Source organism: Myotis nattereri (genome assembly GCF_964212035.1).
Source record: "Myotis nattereri genome assembly, chromosome: 15".
NCBI classification, from domain to species: Eukaryota; Metazoa; Chordata; class Mammalia; order Chiroptera; family Vespertilionidae; genus Myotis; species Myotis nattereri.
Genome location: NC_138090.1, coordinates 12,560,248 through 12,581,920, shown reverse-complemented (window position 1 = coordinate 12,581,920; position 21,673 = coordinate 12,560,248). Strand labels below are relative to the sequence as shown.

General features: G+C 44.5%; 1 protein-coding gene across 1 annotated transcript in view; it reads left to right on the top strand.

Moving 5' to 3' along the window:
- Window positions 1-405: 405 nt before the first annotated feature.
- The window catches only part of CMTM4 (CKLF like MARVEL transmembrane domain containing 4), a gene marked incomplete at its 5' end in the record, with an annotated part of 38,225 nt that continues 16,957 nt past the window's right edge, over window positions 406-21,673 (top strand). Inside the window, one exon of the mRNA XM_081107505.1 lies at window positions 406-591. Coding sequence (XP_080963631.1) covers window positions 406-591 — 186 coding nt within the window. The remainder of the gene's footprint in view (window positions 592-21,673) is intronic.

Sequence of the window (21,673 nt, the reverse complement as noted above, 5' to 3'; positions counted from 1 at the left end):
GCAGGCAGGTGAGGGCGGGGCCTAAGGACGCCCCGCCCCGCCCCGCCCCCCGAGAGCCCGCGGGCCGGCCGCCGCCTCCGCCTCCCCGGGGCCTCGGAGCGCCGCCGAGCGGCCGGCGGGCGGGCACTCGCTCCGCCCCCTCCCGGCCGCCGCGCCGGCTCCCGCCTCCTTCCCTCTCCGCTCGCTCCCGCCTCCTTTCCTTTCCGCTGCTGAGGCGGCGGGAGCCGAGCCGAGCGGACCGAGCCGTGGCCGCAGCCGGCGGCGGGCGCAGAGAAGGAGGCGGCGGCGGCGGGGCGGGCCGCGGGCGGGCAGTCAGGCGGCGGCGGCGATGCGGCGGCCCCGCTGAGCCCCCCAGCTCCGGGCGCCGGGGGCCGGCCGTGCGAGGTGGCCCGGGCCGCCGGCAGCATGCGGAGCGGCGAGGAGCTGGACGGCTTCGAGGGCGAGGCCTCGAGCACCTCCATGATCTCGGGCGCCAGCAGCCCGTACCAGCCCACCACCGAGCCGGTGAGCCAGCGCCGCGGGCTGGCCGGCCTGCGCTGCGACCCCGACTACCTGCGCGGCGCGTTCGGCTGCCTCAAGGTCGCCCAAGTGGTAGGTGCCGGGCGGGGCCCCAGGTGCGGGCGGGCGGCCTAGCCGCGCGCCTTCTCCCCCTGCTCCCTCCCGGGGCGCAGGCCCGGCTGGCCTCGGCCGCGCGTCCTCTTTGCGGGGCCAGACCCCCCGCTCTGCGCACCCGCTCTCCCGCCCGGGGTCCCAGGGCCGCCCTCTCCACTCCCGGGGGGGTTCTGCGCGGCCGCCTCAGGTGTGCGCCTCCTACCTGCACACCTGCCCCCGGGCCTACCTGCTGCTCCCCCTGCGCTGGCGGGAGCCTGTCTGATGCTCTGGCTTGGGGGTCTGCGGAGCCCGCCTGGGGGTCCTGTTGCCCCTGGATACGACTGATCATAGCAACTTGTGACAGGTTTTCGCACAACATCCGCCGCTGCCGATGGTCCTTCTCTGTCTGCTTCCACCACTGGGGGCCGTGGCTGGGTTTCCTCCCCGGCGCCCAAGGAGCGCCGGGCATACACGATAGACGCTCAATACATGCTCGTTGAATGGAGCCATGGAGCCTCGGTGCAGTGGGGGAGCCGAGATCTGCCCACAAAAGTCCCCAGTTTGTACAGTAGCGGTCCGATTGCTTGATTATCCTAGAAGACAGGACCGGCATCCCTGAGTCCGCCGCCCCAGCACCGCGGCGGGCTTTGCCCAATTGGTACCCAGAGTCAAATCACTCCGGGAGGGCAGCCAGTTCGGGAGGGAACCGAAACAGAGAACTTTCTGTTGGACTTGTCTATGGCCGAGCTCATTTCGCAGAATCCTTATGTTTAGCTTCCAGGGCGTTCGAGGCAGGGGCCTGTCAGCTCTGCCCCTCTTTTTGCGGTTTTGTAACAGGCGTCTCCGGGCAGTTCCTTGGCTCTGTTGTGGACAGGCCATGTCCCGCTCAGGAAACCCGGCCCCATGTTCCCTGTCACAGGTAGGCCTCCCTCGGAGGCCGGGCAGCGTAACTGTATAGACTCCTCAGAGAGCTGTCATGTTATGTACGTTTTGTTTCTCCCAGGCATCGGGCTTCTTTTTCTGACTTGAGTGCATAGACACGCGTTCCTTGGGACTAATATAATATGCGGACACCTTTTAAATAAAGGCCCCACTGTTTGTAGACTGCAGGATGCAGACTGTTTTATGTCTCCGGGGTGAAAGGCTTATTCTGCTGGTTGCCGGAGGGTATTTCTGAAGGGCCCTAAGGAAAGACAAAAGGAGCAAGTTATGCCTTCCCAGAATTTTAAACTGACCTTATCCGGTCAGCTGCAGGGCTCTGTGCTCTGAGGTATGTTAGTTGGTAGTTAGGCATTGCTGTGAGCAAAGAGAATGGAGGAGGTGGGGGGAGGTGTGCGACTGCCTTTTAAAAGAGGCAGCTAGCCAATGTCTGAGCACAGCACAGATAACCAGGAATGAATACAAGAGAGCAGGGCAGGAACTCGGGTCCAGGTAGAATACAGGGCCTTGTTAAGCAACTTGCTTTGTTTCCTCTGTGGACTTACGAAAGTAGGTAGAGCTTGCCACTCAAAAGATCTGGTGAAGAAATTGAAACCCAGTAGTTTGTATAAAATGTTACCCAGCAGTGATCACCTCAGTGCTGGAACTTAGTCAGCTAAGGCCAGACATGGGAGCCAGTGGTACCTTAAGGTGTTATTTTGGTGTGCAAGCAGGTCAAACTCAAAGGCTAACATGGGCTAAATAAACGAGGCATGCGGCCTGAAGGCCACGGGTTTGACATGCTTGGTGTAGAGCTTTCCTTTGCATCTGGAAGAACTTTGGGGCCCAGCCCCTAAAATCTCACCTAGCTCGGCCATTTGTCTCATCTCTAGAGTTTAAACAGTGAGAGGTTATGTGAAGGATGGGGACCTGCTTGGAAGGTATGGCAACTTGAAACAGTCTTCTGCCCCGCCGGTTTTGCTCAGTGGTTGAGTAGAGGTCAGGGTTCAATCTCCACCAGGGCACACGATCAGGGTTGCGAGCTCGATCCCCAGTAGGGGGCGTGCAGGAGGCAGCCATCAAATCATTGATGTTTCTATTTCTCTCTCCTCCCTTCCTCTCTGAGATCAAATTATATATACCAAAATAAAAAAAACAACACAGTTTTCCATGTACTTGGCTTCTTAGCCTTGATAAAAAAATCAGGATTTTTAGGGAACAACCCTCCAAGAAATTGAAATCTAAATTTAAACTGGAAAATAGGCTGAAGGTATTTCTAAGGTGTTACACGGCTCAGAATTCCATCAAGAAATATGGATAAGTCCTCATTCTGGTTTTTGAGAAAAGTTTGCCTTTTTTTCATTTCTGTTTTTAAAGACATTTCTTGTGGTCTGTGGTCCATTGCAGCCTGTAGTGTAGATCCTTGCTACTCCTAGTGGTCAGCAGCATCTCCAGCATCAGAGAGCTTGTTAGAAATCCAGAATCAGAGGCCTCCCCCAGGTTTTCTGAATCATAATTTTACCCCCTCCCTTCCTTCTACTCTCTCTGAAAATCAATGGGAAAAATATCCTTGGGTGAGGATTAACAAAATAAATAAACAAAAAGTGCCAAAAGCAGAATCAGCATTTTAGTTCTGAAAGGACCCCTCAGGGAACTCTTTTGCTTCAGATCCCTTTCTTGAGCCCCTCCCATGCCTGATCGACCTGACATTGCATTGCATTTTTGTAGGACTTTTTCTAACAAATTGGGTAATAGGAGATGTTTAAATTCAAATTTTAGCTCTGCCGATTTTGAAATCTTTTAACCTTGTTGTGTCTTGGCTTCCTCAGTAAGTATGTGGGTGGTAATGACTGATTGAGCATTTTAGGAATTGTAGGAATTAAGGGGTTAATATTTGATAGGTGCTTTCCTGGGTAACTCAGAGACAAATATGAGTATTTGCATTCAGGGTGGGGTAATAATATATCTTTTATTTGATAGAAACCATGGCCTGTTTTTATCCAAAGCCAATCAGCACAGTTCCTCATGGATTCTACTCTCTGGGCAATGTGCTGGGGTAGGGGAAGGGTTTGCAGGTGATGGTGGTAAAGTAATGGGTTTCACTGCATTGCATGCTCAGAGCCACTGTGGCTCCTTGTAAAACAGTCTCATTTTACTTTAGGAAGATTGTTATCTTTGGAAGTTGTCTTCCCAGTCAAGGACTTACAACCAAAGTCTAGCAGAAAAGCAAAGACAAAAAACTACTCTTCAGTTTTCATGATCATTAAAAATAGTAAAATTATCATCCAAGACCTCAGAAAAGTGTGTAGTACACATCTGTTTATAGAACCAGATGAAGACAGTTCAAGGAAAGAACACTACAAACCAATGGTCCTCATGAACACAGACCCAGAAATCCTCAACAAAAAACTAGGAAATCAAATCCAGCAACATTAAATGTAAAAAGAATAGTACACCACAACCAATTGTGATTTATCCCAGGAACAAAAGGCTGTTCCACTTTTCCAAAATCAATAGATTTATTCCACCATACGAATGGCTTAACAAAAACCACATGATTATGTCAGTGGATGCAGAAAAAACATTTGACAAAATTCAACATTCATTCATGATAAATGCTGCCAGCAAACCGGTAAGAGAAGGGAATTTTCTCAACTTGAAAAGGAGCTTCTACCGAAAAATCTACAGTTAACATACATAGATAGATGCAGCTAACACAGTGGTGAAAGAGTGAATGCTTTTCCCCAAGATGCGGAACAAAGTCATGACATCTGCTCTCACCACGGATACTCACCATCCAACTGGAAGTGCTAACCAGTGCAAGAAAAGTAAATAGAAGGCATACAGATTGGAAAGGAAGAACAACTGTCCTCATTTGCAGATGGCATGATTGTCTATATAGACAACCCTATGGGAATCTATACAAAAGCTGGGAATAAGAAGACAGTTAGCAAGGTTGCAGGATACAAGGTCCACACAAAAGTCAATTGTATTTCTATGTCCTAGCAACAAATCGTTGGAAACTAAAATTATAAAAAAACAAAACAAAACACAACAAAAACACGTATCAGTTGCAGTTGATCTGAAAAGAATGAAATACTTAGGTTAGGTGTAAATCTAACAAAACATGTATAGGATCGGCACACTGAAAACTGCAAAACACTGAAGAAAGAAATCCAAGACGATCTAAAATAAGTGGACAGACATACTGTGTTCATGGATTGGAAGACTCAGTATTGTTAAAATACCAGTTCTCCACAAATTGATCTGTAGGTTTAATGCAATCCCACAATTCCAGCAAGATGTTTTTAGAAACAAACTGATTATAAAATGTATATGGATAGTCAGATTAGCTAGGCAAAGGGATGGCGAAGGTTGGTGGAAAAGTGTTCAGGGCAGAGGGAACAACATGAGCTGAAGTCACCTTTGTTCAGAGCTCTGTGTGTATATGTGTGTGTTGGGGGTGGGGATGGGAGGTGGATGGATTCCAAGAATATGAACTTTGTCTCTTATCTCCATGAGACTTGGCCAGTGGCTTGTTTACTTCAGGCCTCAAACAGGTTTCCTCAGTTGAAAATAGGGGCTGATGTTAGTACCAATGAGCCGTCCATTCAAAGTCCTTAGCAACTCTCACATACCAAGTCATTTAACCCTGTTGCACTATAAAATATCTCTGGAATGACACAAGTTGAGAAACTGGGTGGCTGTGGGCCAGGGTGGAAGGGAGATTTATTTTTCACCGTATGGCTTTTCATACTTTTTGAATTGTATACCACATGCAAATACCTTCTATTCAAAAATTGCTAAAATGTTAGCTGTTATTAGTTCTACCTTAGTATAAATTAGCCTTAAAGCTAATATACTGAGCAAAAACTTTAATTAAGCTTTTATTACTGTTCTTACTTTATAATTTGGAGGCCCTTGAGGATGATTTAGAACTTGAAGGAACTTGAAGCTTAATTTTTCAATACGTTTTCCTATAAAGCAAGCATTCTGCACAACAGGAGTGCTTAATATATTTATTGAAGCTAATGGCAAAATTTCTTCTATTTGAAAGGAATGTACCCTCATTTATTATTAGTTAAAACATTGTATGAGGATGGAATGTACTATATTACATGGTGACTATAGTTAATGATACTATATTGCATACTTAAGAGTTGGCTAAGAGAGTAGATCTTAAAAGTTCTCATCACAAGAAAAAAATTTTGTAACTATGGTGATGGATGTTAACTAGACTTATTGTGGTGATCATTTCGAAATATGTACAAATGCTGAATCATTGGTATACACCCTGAAACTAATTTACATGTGAATTATATCTCAATTAAAAATATTGGAACAGTGAAGGAAATTAGGAAAAAAATGTAGTCAGATGGATTCAAACGGAAAGAGCTTTGGCAGTGTTTTCTTTCAAAAGCTGCATAAGATCTGATGATGGTTTCCAATTTTTTCCTGTTAGGAAGAATGCTTCATTAAATGGGCTGCATTCTTCTTTTGCACTGTCATTAATTTTTGTTACATTTCAAGAAGTGCTTTTATTACATCAGAGGGCAATATCATTTCTGAACACTAAAAAAAAATTATGGACTTGGTCAGCATTTTCCCTATAACATACCTGGAGGTCTGGCTTACCCACAAGTACGTACCAGTGGGAAATGGTGAGCCTGACCAGTAAGACCTTCTGGCTCCTCCTGAGTCAGAGGGCCAAATTATTTCTCTGTTAACAGCCCTGGAGGATCATGGTTAATCAGAAAGTGGTAAGAGCCTTTCTCAGGTCATGGCACTTCAGAGGATGCTTAGTGGAGGAGGCAAGGACCGAGGGTATGTGCCCTGCTGAGTCCACGATGCTTCTTCCTTCTGGTGGAACGGATGTCTACCTGGGTCCTGGAGAGAGGCGTTTCCAGTCGAGAGTTAGATCTGGATTTACCTGGGCTGCAGCGCATACATGATCCATCCCATTAAGGGCTCGAGGTCTGTATGGCAGCCGAGGCTGATTATTTTCCAGGATGGTCCTGTTAGCTGTTGAAATAACCTGGAAATACCAGCCTCCTGGCCTTCAACTCATAGCCACTATCACTGCCTCTTTATTCTTATTCCTGGAAGTAGCTCCAGATCCTTTTGTAGGATGAGGTCAGATTTCTTTGGAAAGTAAAGTTGTTTGTGAGAGAATAGAGCAGTAGTCAAAGACCTGTGACTGTGATCACAGAGTCTCAATTTTCCCAGACAGTCCCAATTTCCTGTGCTGTCTCATTAGACCATGTTTAAGTACATCCTAAGTTTTGTAGAAATCATTTGCTTTAAATTATGAAATATTCCAAGCACTGTAGAGTAATTCTTTTTTAAAAAAAAATATAATTTATTGATTTTTTTTTACAGGGAGGAAGGGAGAGGGATAGAGAATTAGAAACACCAATGAGAGAGAGTCATTGATCAGTTGTACATGCCCTTGACCGGAATCGAACCTGGGACCCTTGCATCCGCAGGCCAACGCTCTATCCACTGAGCCAAACCAGTGCGGGCTAGAGTAATTCTTATAGCAAGTACTCATGTACTGATATTGTGCCCTGAGATTTCTGTTTGGAAAATAAGATTATTCCTGGGGGACAGGCTGTGTATGCAGGGGAAGTAAAAAAGCAGGGTGAGATGTGCTGGGGCTTGGAATCCTTAGCAAGGTGGGATCAGAGGGCCCAGAAGGGGGAAGGATAGACTGGGAGAGGCCGAGAATATGAGAGCAAGGTACCCCGGCCAAGGGGATGGCCTCAGCACCTCCTGAGATAGCGAAGAGCCAATTTAAACTTCTAAAGGCTCAGTTCAAAGTGATCCAGGGCTGGGAGCTGGCCCAGAGCTAGCTGAAGAGGGGCCGGATGAGAGGAAGGGTATAGAATTGAGAAAGTGACGCTTCCTTCGGGACAAGATCTTGCTTTTTTAGTATTGGAAACTAAATATTTTTTTTTAAATATTTTGTTGATTTTTTACAGAGAGGAAGGGAGAGAGATAGAGAGTTAGAAACATCGATGGGAGAGAAACATCGATCAGCTGCCTCCTGCACGTCTCCCACTGGGGCTGTGCCCATAACCCAGGTACATGCCCTTGACCGGAATCGAACCTGGGACCCCTCAGTCCGCAGGCCGACGCTCTATCCACTGAGCCAAACCGGTTTCGGCGAAACTAAATATTTTTAAGCAGTTAATTTCTTGATGGGGAGAATTTTTGTGTGAAAAATTCTCACTTCAAGGGCAGCCCAGCCCTCATCGCAGTGCCCCTCGTGTGTGGCCTGTCTCCTCACATAAAACGGCGGAGTCAGTCACTGATTTTCAGAGGGGAGTCCCCAGGGAGCCCCGGAGTTTATTTCTATAGAAATGGAGGATTGAGTCAGGCTGAGCGGCTGGGTACTAATTATATTTCAAAAAGTCTAATATGCCCTAACCGGTTTGGCTCAGTGGATAGAGCGTCGGCCTGCGGACTGAAAGGTCCCAGGTTCGATTCCGGTCAAGGGCATGTACCTGGGTTTTGGGCACATTCCCAGTGGGGAGTGTGCAGGAGGCAGCCGATCAATGTTTCTAATTCTTTATCCCTTTCCCTTCCTCTCTGTAAAATATCAATAAAATATATTTTTTAAAAAGTCTACTATATTGCCAAACCGGTTTGGCTCAGTGGATAGAGCATCGGCCTGCGGACTGAAGGGTCCCAGGTTCGATTCCGGTCAAGGGCATGTACCTTGGTTGTGGGCACATCCCCAGTAGGAGGTGTGCAGGACGCAGCTGGTCGATGTTTCTCTCTCATTGATGTTTCTAACTCTCTATCCCTCTCCCTTCCTCTCTGTAAAAAATCAATAAAATATATTTAAAAAAAAAAAAGTCTACTATAACCTGCATTCAACAGGCCTTTTTAGACTGGAATTTTATGGTACTGATTATTTCATGTTTATCAGAAGCTTTGATTAACATTTGGTTAACTTAACTCCTGCCTCACAGTCTTTGCATTTGAGGTTTATTCTTTTATCCCTTGCCCCCCAGCCCTTCCCCAAAAATGCCCACTTGGCTCTGTTCTTCAGAATTGCTGTTCCTTTCTTCTGCTCAGAAGAGACCTTCTCCGACCACCGAACTAAAGTAGGGCACTGTCCAGCCCCCTCTCCTGGCTGTATTTACCACCTGACCAGTTCAACTCCATGAGAGCAGAGGTGTTGTAAGTTTCCCTGCTTTATCCAGTGTCTGAAACAGTGCCTGTCACATAGTAAGGCAGGGGTAAACAGTTGAATAGACGAATAGACATATTTCTGGTTAAGAAAAGAAAGAAAAAATGGAATATTACTTAATGTAGTTTGTAAGATTAACTGATTTGAAAACATGTGATCCGTAAAGGGAAAATAACATATTTATATATTTATGATTAAATAAACTTCTGTTGTAAGTGGAAAATATTGGGGAGGAAATATGGGAATAAAATGCCATTGTAATTATTATTTTATTTTTTTAACTGTAAGTTTTAAAAGTGTATTCCTTGCTAGCTACTAGGAAACAGAAGCTTTTGCTTAAGAGACAGATTTTTGTAAAAGGCGGGGGTGCGAGGGTTGTGGGGGGGGCGGGGGAACGGGACCATAAGAGGCTTGGCTAAGCCTTTTGCTTAGGGAAGTGTAAAATGAAAACCAGGGATTCTGTAATTATTATTGAAGTTGTCTGCTTTTTGCTTAATGTGTTGGGAGAGAGGGTTGCTCAGGGTCTGACAAGCTAACATTTTGAGAACCCTTAGAGTGAGCAGACAGTTAACATGTGTAAAGAAAGAGTTGCAAGTGGGATTGAAGTGGAGGGTTCTACTTGTTATTTTTATAAAAGTCTCTGATTAAAAGAAAAGAACAGCAGTTCATGGGGCCGGCGAAGTGATGCCTCTGTCCTTTGGAGGCTGGAGAGGACCATAAGAAATACTGCAATCCAAAATTTTGTCTCTGAACATTTCAAATGATTAGTTAGGTTTGGGAATTAAATGGGTTAACAAGCACTTAAAATTATCAGAGCTTAACCAGAAGTGGATAGTTTTGGATGGTTTATTTCTTTGCCACTGTGATTTGATGACTGGCGTAGTGGAAGCCTTCATTTTTGTGGTTTCTCGTTTATTCCAGCACAGCTATGAAAAACAGTTTAAGGCTAAAAGATTTTTGTGCCAATGGAAAAAAACACACACCCCAGGAACAATGGTTCCTCCAGCGGCAGTTGCTTCTTTAACTTGTCTATTTTCAACCATTTTTGGTTCAAACCCTATATACGTGTGTCTAATTGGAGATTGAAAGTTGGCTAAATAACTTTAGAGGTAGATCAAGATCACTAGCTGGATGGTGGCAAAAATTCTGACAGATTCTTCCCCCTTAAAAAAAAAAACTACATTCTGTATATATTTGAATGTGTAGGTGGGGGTGGTCATTGATAGACAGACAATAAATAGGACAAAAACCCTGCCTCCAAGGCGCACCCCGTCTACTTGGGGGTTAGAAAGCACACACACCAAGGGCTTTAGTAGAGGCAGGGACAGCAGGCGTGCCAGGGAAGCCCTGGTGGCCTATGGGAAATGGTGCATCCACATTTTGAGTGTTGATGTCAGTGCCTGGCGGAATGTGTGGTGTGTCCTGTGGAGAAGGAATGTATCAGGTTCTGGGAGTCAAGGGCAAGCCTCGGAAAGGGGTGGTAAGGAGGTGAGCCAGGTATGGTTCCCCAGGTGAAGGTATGGAAGGAGAAGAGCTGGAGGGCTGAGGGGGAACCAGATTTGTTAGGTTAATGAATTTGGATTTTCTGAAAGAGATGGGGAAAAGTTAGAGCTGTGGTTGCTGAGCACTGGAGATGTGGCTAGTACGACTGCGGTGCTCGTAAGTATAAAATACAAGCTAGAGTTTGAAGATGGAATAGAAAAAAAATGTAAAATAACTTAATTTTTTATATTGATTACATGTTGAAATGATAATATTTTGACATTGGGATAAGTGAAATATACTATTAAAATAATTCTACCTGTTTCTACTTTAAAAATATGGTTATTAGAAAAATTACATTTAGCAATTTACTTTTAATATATTTTTATTGATTTTGGAGAGGAAGGGAGAGGGAGAGCAACATCAATGATGAGAGAGAATCATTAATCGGCTGCCTCCTGCACACCCCACACTGGGGATTGAGCTCGAAACCCAGGCATATGCCATGACTGGGAATTGAACTGTGACTTCCTGATTCATAGGTTGATGCTCAACCTCTGAGCCATGCCGGCTGGGCTAAATTTAGCAATTTAAAATTACATATGTGGCTGACATATTTCTATTGGATATCACTGAGTTAGAGGGTGTGAGGAATGGCTTTGAGAAGGATGAGATGATAGCAGCAAAGCCTGGTAAGAGACTTAGTAATTCAGGCGAGAAACAAAGGCCAACTGGTCTTTTGGCAATGCAGGTGGAAAGGACATGACAAATGGGACTTAACAGGTGCCAATCAAATTTTGTTATATTCCTGGTTTTTATTTGACATTACACTAAATTTATTTCTCAATGAAAAATATCGAAGCCAATACTTATTGTGCATGTACTGTGTAAGATTGTTAAATGTTTTACAGGTGTTACCTCATTTAATGCTCACAGCAATCCTATGAGGCAGATACTTGTCAGTTGAGGAAACAGAGGCTGTATTGAGATCAATAACTCCCTCAAGGTCCCCACAGCTAGCAAATGGGGAGCTATGCAGCCTACCTTCAGAGACCACTCTTGGAACCCTCGTGTGTGTCTGTTTCTACAACCGTGAGGCAGGTTATGAACATTGTTTCAGCATCACTTGTCTTTCCTATTCCACAGGGACTTAGCCCATTTCTGTTTCCTCTCTCCTGCTGGCCCCGCTCCTGGTGGGTCTTACAGCTTTGACAGCTCTCCTGTGTCCCAGTTCTGGCACAATACATGGGTTGCACCTGTTAGAGCAGGGGTGGAGAACGTGTAAGCCCCGAGAAATCATTTGGCTTGGCCCTGTTAAGGCATTAGGGGTGAGTTAATTAAATGTTTGACCAAATACAGCAGGCTAATTTTTAAGTTGATAATTTTGTATAACCTGAGAATGATGTTAAAAATATCCAAATGGCCCTTGACAGAAAAAAGGTTGCCCACCCCTGTGCTAGAGTCAGAGGAGAGGTGATGGTTTTACTTAAAGGGAGGTCCCTCAGCCCTTCTCTTCCAGTTCCTTGGATTATCAATGAAATTTAACAGTTGCTGAGATCAGAGCCAAGGAAAGTCATGAAGAAGCTGGAGACAATGTTTGCTGGTGGAGGAGGGGTAGGAAGGTGAAAATTGAGACTTGTTTATATCCTCTTGTATGCTCAAGCCAGTAGACTTCAACGTAATTGGAGTTGGAAGAATTATTGACCTCTGGAACCTTTTTCCCCTTAGAGCAGCTAATACAGAATATTGGCACCTTTTTTTAACTTTTGCTTGTGGGTATTAAAGGATAAGTTTGTTTGTTTTTTTATACATTTATGTTGTTTCTTTAAAAAAATGTATTTTTATTGATTTCAGAGAGAAAGGAAGAGGGAGAGAAAGATAGAAACATCCAGGATGAGAGAGAATCATGGATTGGCTGCCTCCTGCAAGTCTCCCTCTGGGGATTGAGCCCACAACCTGGGCATGTGCCCTTGACCAGAATCGAACCCAGGACCCTTCAGTTCGCAGGCTGACACTCTATCCACTGAGCCAAACCGGCTAGGGCTAAAGGATAAGTTTGAAGTGGTAAAATCATAACTTTCGTACAAATATAAAAGACTTTATTAACCAGGGAACCAGTAAGTTGTAACAACTTGTTCAAAGGGAAATTCAAAGAGCGTGCACACACACACACACACACACACACACACACACACCCGTTGAAATAGATGCAACTCTGGCTTGAGGGTATCAGCTAGTTCTCCCAGAGATAGTTCATTTGCCTATGTGCAGGCTGGAATCACTTGCATTGCTGTAGTTAGGTACTACTTGATAGAGTTGCAAAATGGCTCAAAGACAAAGGTGCAAATCCATAGCATCAGATAATTTGGAAAGTTATGCTCTATCAAGGCCTATTTTTCCATTGAAGATACTCAATAATCTCTTTAGTCCATTTTGAAATCTTCCACAATTTATCCTGAGATGGGGAATATATGAGGAATATCTAACCTGTGCATGTTAGAACTTCACAGTTTCATTCATCCCCTTTTCTCTGTTTCCTCTATTCCTCCAGCCTGACGGGTGACCCCTGTCTTGTTGGGTTGTTGGAGGAGGATCCTTTATGGCTTCTTGTACCCCACTCTAGATTTCCTTGGCATTGTTTTTCACAAAAAACAGATCTTGATCATCTATACTTAGGACCATGTCCTTTAGGAGCCTGAGTCAGGCTAGAGTGGCAAGGAGAACAGGTAAGAGGATTACCTGCTGTCATGGGGTGGGTGGGGAGGGGAGGTTGAATGGAAAGTGGCTGAGAGAAGTGCTTGGTGAATACTAGCTGTTATTCTTAATGCCATGTTCTGGTTCAGTCATTCTCCCACTCAGTCTCTCCCCATAAATCTGTCACCTCAACCTGGTTGGAAGCTCCTTGTTCCCCAAAGTAACATGTTGCTACTGTGAGGCCACTCCAGCCCTCTGCCCAGGAGTGAGTGGGCTGGGGTAAGGCAGGACCTATAGATCGCCTTCTCCTACTCTCTTTCTGCTGGCCCTGCCATGTCCATCTTCATAGGGTTTTCTTTGTTCTGATTGTTGTCCTCTGTCCTGTGATGTCACTCCAGCTCATTGTAGCCTACTTTACATTACATATGTCCCTTACTCTCTGGACTCTCTGGCTTTCTGAACAGATTTGGATATACTTACAAGTCTTTTGTAATAAGTTTATAAACAAGTCCAAGACCCAGATCCTGTTGAGTGTACATGGTAGTGAACACTTGGCTGCTTGGTAATCACATCCCAACTCATCCAAGTTCAGTTTGATGGGTTAGTAAATTTGGAACAAGTTCCAAATACGGGGAAAAAGTAAAAACAAGTAATTCATGTTGAAGGTGTGTCTTAGTCTGTTATAAAAATACCATAGGTTGGGTGGATTAAACAATAGAAATTTGCCCTGGCTGGTGTGGCTCAGTTGGTTGGGCGTTGTTTAGTGCACCAAAAGGTCACTAGTTCAATTTCCGGTCAAGGCACATACCTAGGTTGCTGATTTAATCCCCAGTAGGGGGCACAGCCGATCAATGTTTCTTACATTGATGCTTTTTTTCTTTTCTCCTTCTCCCTTTCTTCTCTCTAAAAATTAGTAAACAACAGAAATTTATTTCTCACATTTCTCACACTTCTGGAGACTGGCCCATGATCAAGATACCTGTAGGGTAGGTTTCATTCTGAGGCCTCTCCTCTTGGTTTCTCGGTGACTGCCATCTTGCCATGTGCTCACATGACCTTTTCTTTGTGCGTGCCTGTGGAGAGGGGGAAATATTTCTTTTTTTATGAGGACACTGATGTCATCATCAGGGCCCCATCTCATGACAACATCCAACCCTAATTACTTCCCAAAGGCTCCCACCTCCAAATAGCACATTGGAAAGTCAGGGCTGAAACATATGCATTTGGGTGAGGGAGATGTAATTCAGTGCATAGCAAGGTGAGAGCAGGGTATAAATCAGTGATGGAGGTTCAGGGAGGCTCCAAAGATCTTGAAACTCAAGCTTTTAGACAGAAGGAGTTGTGTGCCCTCCTTTGTTTTACGGGTGAGGAATCTGGCCCCTAGAGAAGTTGTGACTTACCTATGGCAACCCAGTTTGTTGGTGGCCTTGGAACTTCAGTCTCTGGCTGGTGTTCTTTCTCCTGTGACAACTGCTGCTGGAGGGGTGATAGTTTGATTCCTTTCTGTGAAGCCAGATGTGCGACAGCTCTGTGGATTCTGATAATCTTTCTTATCTTTTATATGCTTTTGGGAAGAGAGGATAGGTGGTAAATTCCCTCAGGTGTGTTTTAGGAAAGACTAGAGATGACGAATCAAGTCTGCTTGTGATGCTCTGTTTAAATTGCAGGTGTTTAACCAGCCCAGGCAGATTGCCCAAGTGAATGTACTGGGGCAGGCAGCTGACTGGGGAGTCCCAATGTTTGGATTGTAATGAAACCCTGATGTTTGTAAGTGTAAACTGCTTTTTAGTTCCTTAATTTCTCTAATAATAAATTGATGTCAGGATAATTTGCCAGCACTTCTTTATTTTATTTTATTAATTTTATTTTTTTAATGTATTCTATTGATTTTTTACAGAGAAGAAGGGAGAGTGATAGTTACAAACATCAATGAGCGAGAAACATTGATCAGCTGCCTCCTGCACACCCCCTATTGGGGATGTGCTTGCAGCCAAGGTACATGCCCTTGACCAGAATCGAACCTGGGACCCTTCAGTCCGCAGGCCGACCCTCTATCCACTGAGCCAAACCAGTTAGGGCCCAGCACTTGTATATATATATAAAAGCTTAAACGACTGTTCGACCTGTAGCTATGATGTGCACTGACCACCAGGGGGCAGACGCTCAATGCACAGGCATGGAAACATGGAACAGACTGATGAATCTCAGAGGGAAGGGGGGAAGAGGAGAGTAAGAAGACATTAACCAAAGATCTTATATTCATACTAGAGGCCTGGTGCATGGATTCGTGTACTGGTGGGGTCCTTCAGTCTGGCCTATGGGGAGTGGGCCGAAACTGGCAGTCTGACATCCCCCAAGGGGTCCCAGATTGCAAGAGGGCGCAGGCTAGGCCGAGGGACCCCACCGGTGCACGAATCTGTGCACCAGGCCTCTAATTGGTTTATATTCTTTTAGGGCATGGTTTTGTAGGTGAAACTGGGAAACAGACCCCCACTTGTGACAGGTGAGTATATCCACATGGCGCTCTGCCTGGTCCCGAAATGTGTGATGGTGGTGGAGGTGGTAATGAGGATGTTGCTGGTGTGGTGCTCAATAAAGAATGACAAATTGTAGGGAGAAGGAAATCTGGGGAGCTCAGCAGGGCCAGTAGTTTGTGGAGCCTCTCCTATGTGTCTAGCTCTACAGAGTTCTGTAGGATATCTGCTTCTCTCTCTCTCTCTCTCTCTCTCTCTCTCTCTCTCTCTCTCTCTTAATGGACTATAGAATCAGCCATTGTGTCTCAGACCAGATTAATATAAATGAAAGCAAAGTTAAAAAATTTTTTTTTAATTGTACCTGTTTACAACAGTAAACTTCTTTTTTTAAAAAAATATATTTTGCCGAAACCGGTTTGGCTCAGTGGATAGAGCGTCGGCCTGCGGACTGAGAGGTCCCAGGTTCGATTCTGGTCGGGGGCATGTGCCTGGGTTGCGGGCATATCCCCAGTGGGAGATGTGCGGGAGGCAGCTGATCGATGATTCTCTTTCATCGATGTTTCTGGCTCTCTGTCTCTCTCCCTTCCTCTCTGTAAAAAATCAATAAAATATATATTTAAAAAAAAATAAAAAATAAAAAATATATTTTATTGATTTTTTACAGAGAGGGAGAGGGATAGAGAGTTGGAAACATCAATGAGAGAGAAACATCTGTCAGCTGCCTCTTGCACACTTCCCACTGGGGATGTGCCCGCAACCCAGGCACATGCCCCCGACCAGAATCGAACCCGGGACCCTTCAGTCCACAGGCTGACGCTTATCCACTGAGCCAAACCGGTCAGGGCCAACAGTAACCTTCTTTTTGTTTATTAATTTTGGTGCCTGTGACCAGAATCGAACCTGGGACCCTTGAGTCCACAGGCCAACGCTCTATCCACTGAGCCAAACCGTTCAGGGCAAAACTTCTTAATACTTAACACACAGAGCATTAAGACCTGCTGAATACAGGATCCGTTCAGCAATATTATTGTCATAGGGGAACAGAGCGTCCCCGGCATCCTGTTGTCCAAGGCTGCTTTATACAGTCGCCGGTTGTGCACGCACAGTGGGTCTAGCTGAGAGGGCGAGGGAGGCTGAGAACCAGCTGCATGCTCTCCTTGCAAAGGCATAGGCCCTGGCACCGGAGGAGGGGCTGCCTATGCCCAGTTCGTTAGCCCAGAGGGGTGCCCTTTTCAGTTTGCTATCCTCTTGCCAAGCCAAGCTTCCACCCAGACTGGGATCTGTTTCTAACTAGCACAGAGGTGCTATATGGAGCAGCTTGTATCTTATTTATTTAAGTGGGAAACTTATTCTAGAGACGTGGCTTAACTGGCATATTAAGCTAGATGGGAGAGTGTATTTTTAACTAAGACCAAATAAAACAAAAATGTAAACTTTAATTTTCCAGATATAATATTTTACACAGATTTATTTTGAACTAGTAAGCGTGTGCAGGGCCTTCCAGCATGCTGTGTGGTCCTCTGTGAGGCATGTCGATGATGTATTCCGTAGTGCATGACTGACTGAATGAATAGAGATAAAAAGGTTACTTGCTGCCTCATTTCAACAAAAGCTCCCATGTTGTGGAAGTGAGAAACTTGGAGTCCTGCTCAGAACCTAAATTATCATTAGAACATCTGCCAAACAGTTGATGATGTGCGATGGGTAGTTGAGGTTGGTGCAGAAAACCCGATACCACTTCCACCCAGGAGGTCCTGGCTGGGCGTGTGCACTGAGGGCCTTTGTGACTCACTGGGTGGGCTGCTCCCAAGGCCCAGCCATCTCTTCAGTGTTGGGCAGCTCTGAGTTGCCAGGAACAGACACAGGGGTTCCTTTTGGGTTCACTCAGAACCAGGTAAACCAGGTTTTGGAGGGAACCCAGGGAGAGCCCAGCAGCCAGGCCTCATGAATCTTGGGGGTTTTATTTGAATCAGTTATTCGCTCAAGAGGACTCATTTTTCTTCCAAGCTTCCCAGTCAGAAGGCAGCCCCTGGCTCTTGGGTCACAAAGGGCCTATATCCTCCCCTCACAGGCTGGACTGTGACCCAAAAGAGGACTGGACTTGCCCTGGCTGGGTTGCTCAGTGGATAGAGCCTCAGCCTGCAGACTGAAGGTCAAGGGCACGTACTTTGGTTGCATGCTCTATCCCTGGTTGGGCCCAGGGGCCATGAAGGCCAGCACATGGCACCGTGTATGTCTCAGATAGCCAAGGACTGGCTGCTGTCGACCTGAAAGAATCCCAGGAGTAGGTCTGGTCAGGGACCTGAGTGGAAGTTGAAAACCTGGCCAAAGAAGGTAGTTTTCTTAATAAAATGTGAACCTTCTGCTTGGTTGCTTCCAAGAAGAAAAAACTGGCTGAGGAAAATGCTGTTTTAAAGTATGTAGGCTGTGAGGGCTGTGTGGAAAGCATCGCTGCCTGACTTGTTTGCAGTGGGAAACACAATCTCTTGCTGTAGGAATGTCGTATTAAGAGGCCCTGCGGAACAAACCACATTTCACTGTTAAGTAGCTGCACAAAAGTGGAGGACAGCATTCAGACTCAGAAGTGTATGCCCTGAGGTATTTTCAGTAAAGGATGGAGCAGCCCCAAAAAGCAACTCCTAAAGGTGGGAGGAATCATAAAAGAATGCTTAGGCAAAGTTGTAAGCATTGCATTTTCTGATAGAGATGTATTTGTACATATTGCAAATATATTCTGATAGATGATCTGTTTAAAGTCATTCCAGGTCTGACGGCTCTGACGCTAACTTGCTGACTGTGGTTGAATTCCAGAGAGCACGTCTGATGGGCCTGATTGCCACTGCCTCTATTTGGGTGGGGCTTTCCCAGCCAGGCCAAGTGAGAGATGCTTGGCCAGCCTCTGGGTAGGGCTGCCCTTGAGTCAGATCCCGCCCCCTCCCCCCATGTACTTAGGGTCCTGAGTGTGACACCTCTTTGCAAGGAACAGCTTGGGGTCACTTCTCTTAGGGGTGAGGAAGACAGGGGAGGAGGAGGGATGGAATAGCTCTTGGCATCAGTGAGCATACTGGTCTTTTCCTGTGACATGGCTCTTAACTCTCTCCATCATAGCCTTTGGGTCAGCCCCTTTCAAATTTCCCGGTCTCCTCCTAGGACTAGGTCCACTCCCCTGCCAGGATCCATTCTGCCTCATCACCATCACTCACAGACCTCCTTCCATATGAACACCTTTACCACTTACCTGACTCCCTCCCCCCTTTATTCAGAAACACCAGAGAAGCTTCCCATATTTCTATTTGTCATGTTCCAGCCTCACATCTGGTAAAGTGTCTTTTGGAAATCTGGTACTGCATGAGGCTTACAAAGCTCCTTTATGTCAGGGAGCACAGTCTGAGTCATATATAAATTGATCCGTAATATAAATATCATATTTTTAATTTGAATGCTATTTTCCAAAATGGAAGAAAATTACTTTCTGATTTATAAAAGTATTGTGTCTGTTGTTTAAAAAAAAAAAATCAGCCCTAGCCGGTTTGGCTCAGTGAATAGAGCGTCAGCCTGTGGACTGAAGGGTCCCAGGTTCGATTCTGGTCAAGGGCATGTACCTTGGTTGCAGGCACATTCCCAGTAGGAGGTGTGCAGGAGGCAGCTGATCGATGTTTCTCTCTCATCGATGTTTCTAACTCTCTATCCCTCTCCCTTCCTCTCTGTAAAAAATCAATAAAATATATTTTTAAAAAAATCAGACTACTATAGGAAAATAATGAAAAAATTAAAAATCATCACTATTCTCATTAGCTGGAGAGAACTTCCATTAATAGGTATGTGTTGTTTTAGACTTTGTTCCTGTGTGTTCATACTTGTAAAAATGGGATATTATACATTGGGTATGGCACACACGGTTTTTTAAAATTTAGTTATAGATTTACATTATTGCTTTTAAGAACTTTTCATGGAAGTACAATATACATACAGAAAAGTGCACAAACCTTAAGTATACAGCTACTAGTAACGTCTCAACATTATGCCTCATGTTTTAGATCAGGGGTGGGGAACGTCCGGCCCAAGGGCTGTGAAAGCATTTGGTTTGGCCCTGCCAAGGCATTTGGGGTGAGTTAATTAAATGCTTAACCAAATATAGCAAGCTAATTTTTAAGTTGATAATTTTGTATGGCCCAAGAATGATGTTAAAATATCCAAATGGCCCTTGGTAGGAAAAGGTTTCCCACCCCTGCTTAATTTTTTAATATTTATTTTTAAAAGATATTTTTATTGATTTCAGAGAGGAAAGGAGAGGGGGGGAGGGAGGGAGGGAGGGAGAGAGAGAGAGAGAGAGAGAGAGAGAGAGAGGCAGAGGCACCAGTGATGAGAGATAATCATTGATTGGCTGCCTCCTGTACGCCCCCTACTGGGGATTGAGCCCGAAACCTGGGTATGTGCCCTGACTGGGAATTGAGCCGGGACCTCCTGGTTCATAGGTCAGTGTTCGGCTACTGAGCTACGCTGGCCGGTGGGGATGCTCTCTGGTTGGCCCTGTCCAGTAGCCCACTCTGTCTTGTTTCTGTTTTGGTTGCCATTTTGGAATTTGATCTGTTTCTTTCTTTAGAATATTTTTGTTTTGTTTCATGACTGAGTGACAAAATTGAAGGCTTTTATTCTATATTTTGCATCTGGGAAAATAGCATTTAAAAGCTAACTTGGAATTTGTCATATCATGGTTTTGAATTAAACCAATAAAGAAAAAAAAATCTGTTAATGGAGTGCATTTTCTTTCTGAGCGCATAAGAAAACTGCCAGAAGTTTGAGCTATAGAAATTTGGGCCTGTGCCAAGGATGTTGGTGGTCTCCACATGTGCTATTTTTAAAATTAAAATACAGTAAAATTTACTTTGGGGTATACAGTTCTGTGAGTTTTAACACATACATACATTCATGTAGCCACAACAGTTAGGATACTGAACAGTCTCAGCCCACAAAACTTCCTCATTCTCCTCCTTTGTGGTCACACCCAACCCTTGACCACTACTCATCTGTTCCCCATCACGATAGCTTTGTCTTTTCCAGAATGTTGTATGAATGGAATCCTAGAGTATGTAAGTGTATGAGACTGTCTTTCACTCAGTGTCATGCATTTGAGATCCATTCATGTAGTTTTTATCAATAGTTCGTTCCTTTTCATTGCTGACTAGTTTTTCATTGTGGGTATGTACCACAGTTTCTTTATTCATTTACCTGTTGAAGGACATTTGGGTTGTTTATAATTTTTAGTGATTATGAATGGAACTGCTATAAATGTTCATGTACAGCTTTTGTGTAAACTTAAGTTTTTTTTCACTGGAGTTAATACCTAGAAGTGTAATTGTTGGGTCATGTGGTTAAATGTATGTTTAACTATATAAGGAACTGCTAAATAGTTTCCAGGGTGGCTGTACTAATTTTCATTCTCACCAGCAATATATTAGAGTCCTATTTGCTCTGCATCCTGGCAGGCATTTGGTATTATTGTCTCTCTCCCTCCCCGCGATGTAATGCTTTTCATAGTGGTTTTAATTTGCATTTCTCTAAATAGCTAATGATACTAAGCATCTTGTGCTTATTTGCCATCTATATAGTCTTTTTGGTGAAGAATCTTTTTGTATTTTGCCCATTAAAAAAAAAATTGGACAGTTTGTTTTCTTACTGTTAAATTTTGAGAATTCTGTATGTGGTTTGGACATAAGAACTTTGTCAAATACATGACTTGCAAATATTTAAGCTCAGTATTTGTCTTGTTTTTTCAGTTTCTTAACAATGTCTTTTCATAACAAGTTTTTAGTTTTAATTAAATTCAATTTATCAAGTTTTTCCTCCTGGATTATGCTTTTGGTGTCATAGCGAAGAACTAATCTCTGGTCATGAAGGTTTTTTTCCTCATGATTTTCCCTCCTCCCCCTCCTCCCCCTCCTCCCCCTCTTTTGCTAGGCAAATATCTTTACTTCTGCAGGAGGGTGCAATGCACCAGCAACAAGGCAGGCAAGAACAAAGAACAGGAAGTCCGTTCTCCTTTTTATCCCTGATGAGTTACTGCACTGTGCCCTCTCATGATTTCTTTTAAGAATTATAGTTCTGTGTTTTATTTTTGGATCTATGACCCCTTTGAGTTAATCTTTATACAAGGTGAAAACTTTAGGTTGAGTTTCATATATTTGCCTATTGATGTGTAGTTGTCCCAACGCTATTTGTTGAAAAGACTACCCTTTCTCCATTAATTTGCCTTTTTACCTTTGGTGAATTCTGAAATTTTAGCATTTCATTTAGAGCAGGTCTACTGACTGTGAAT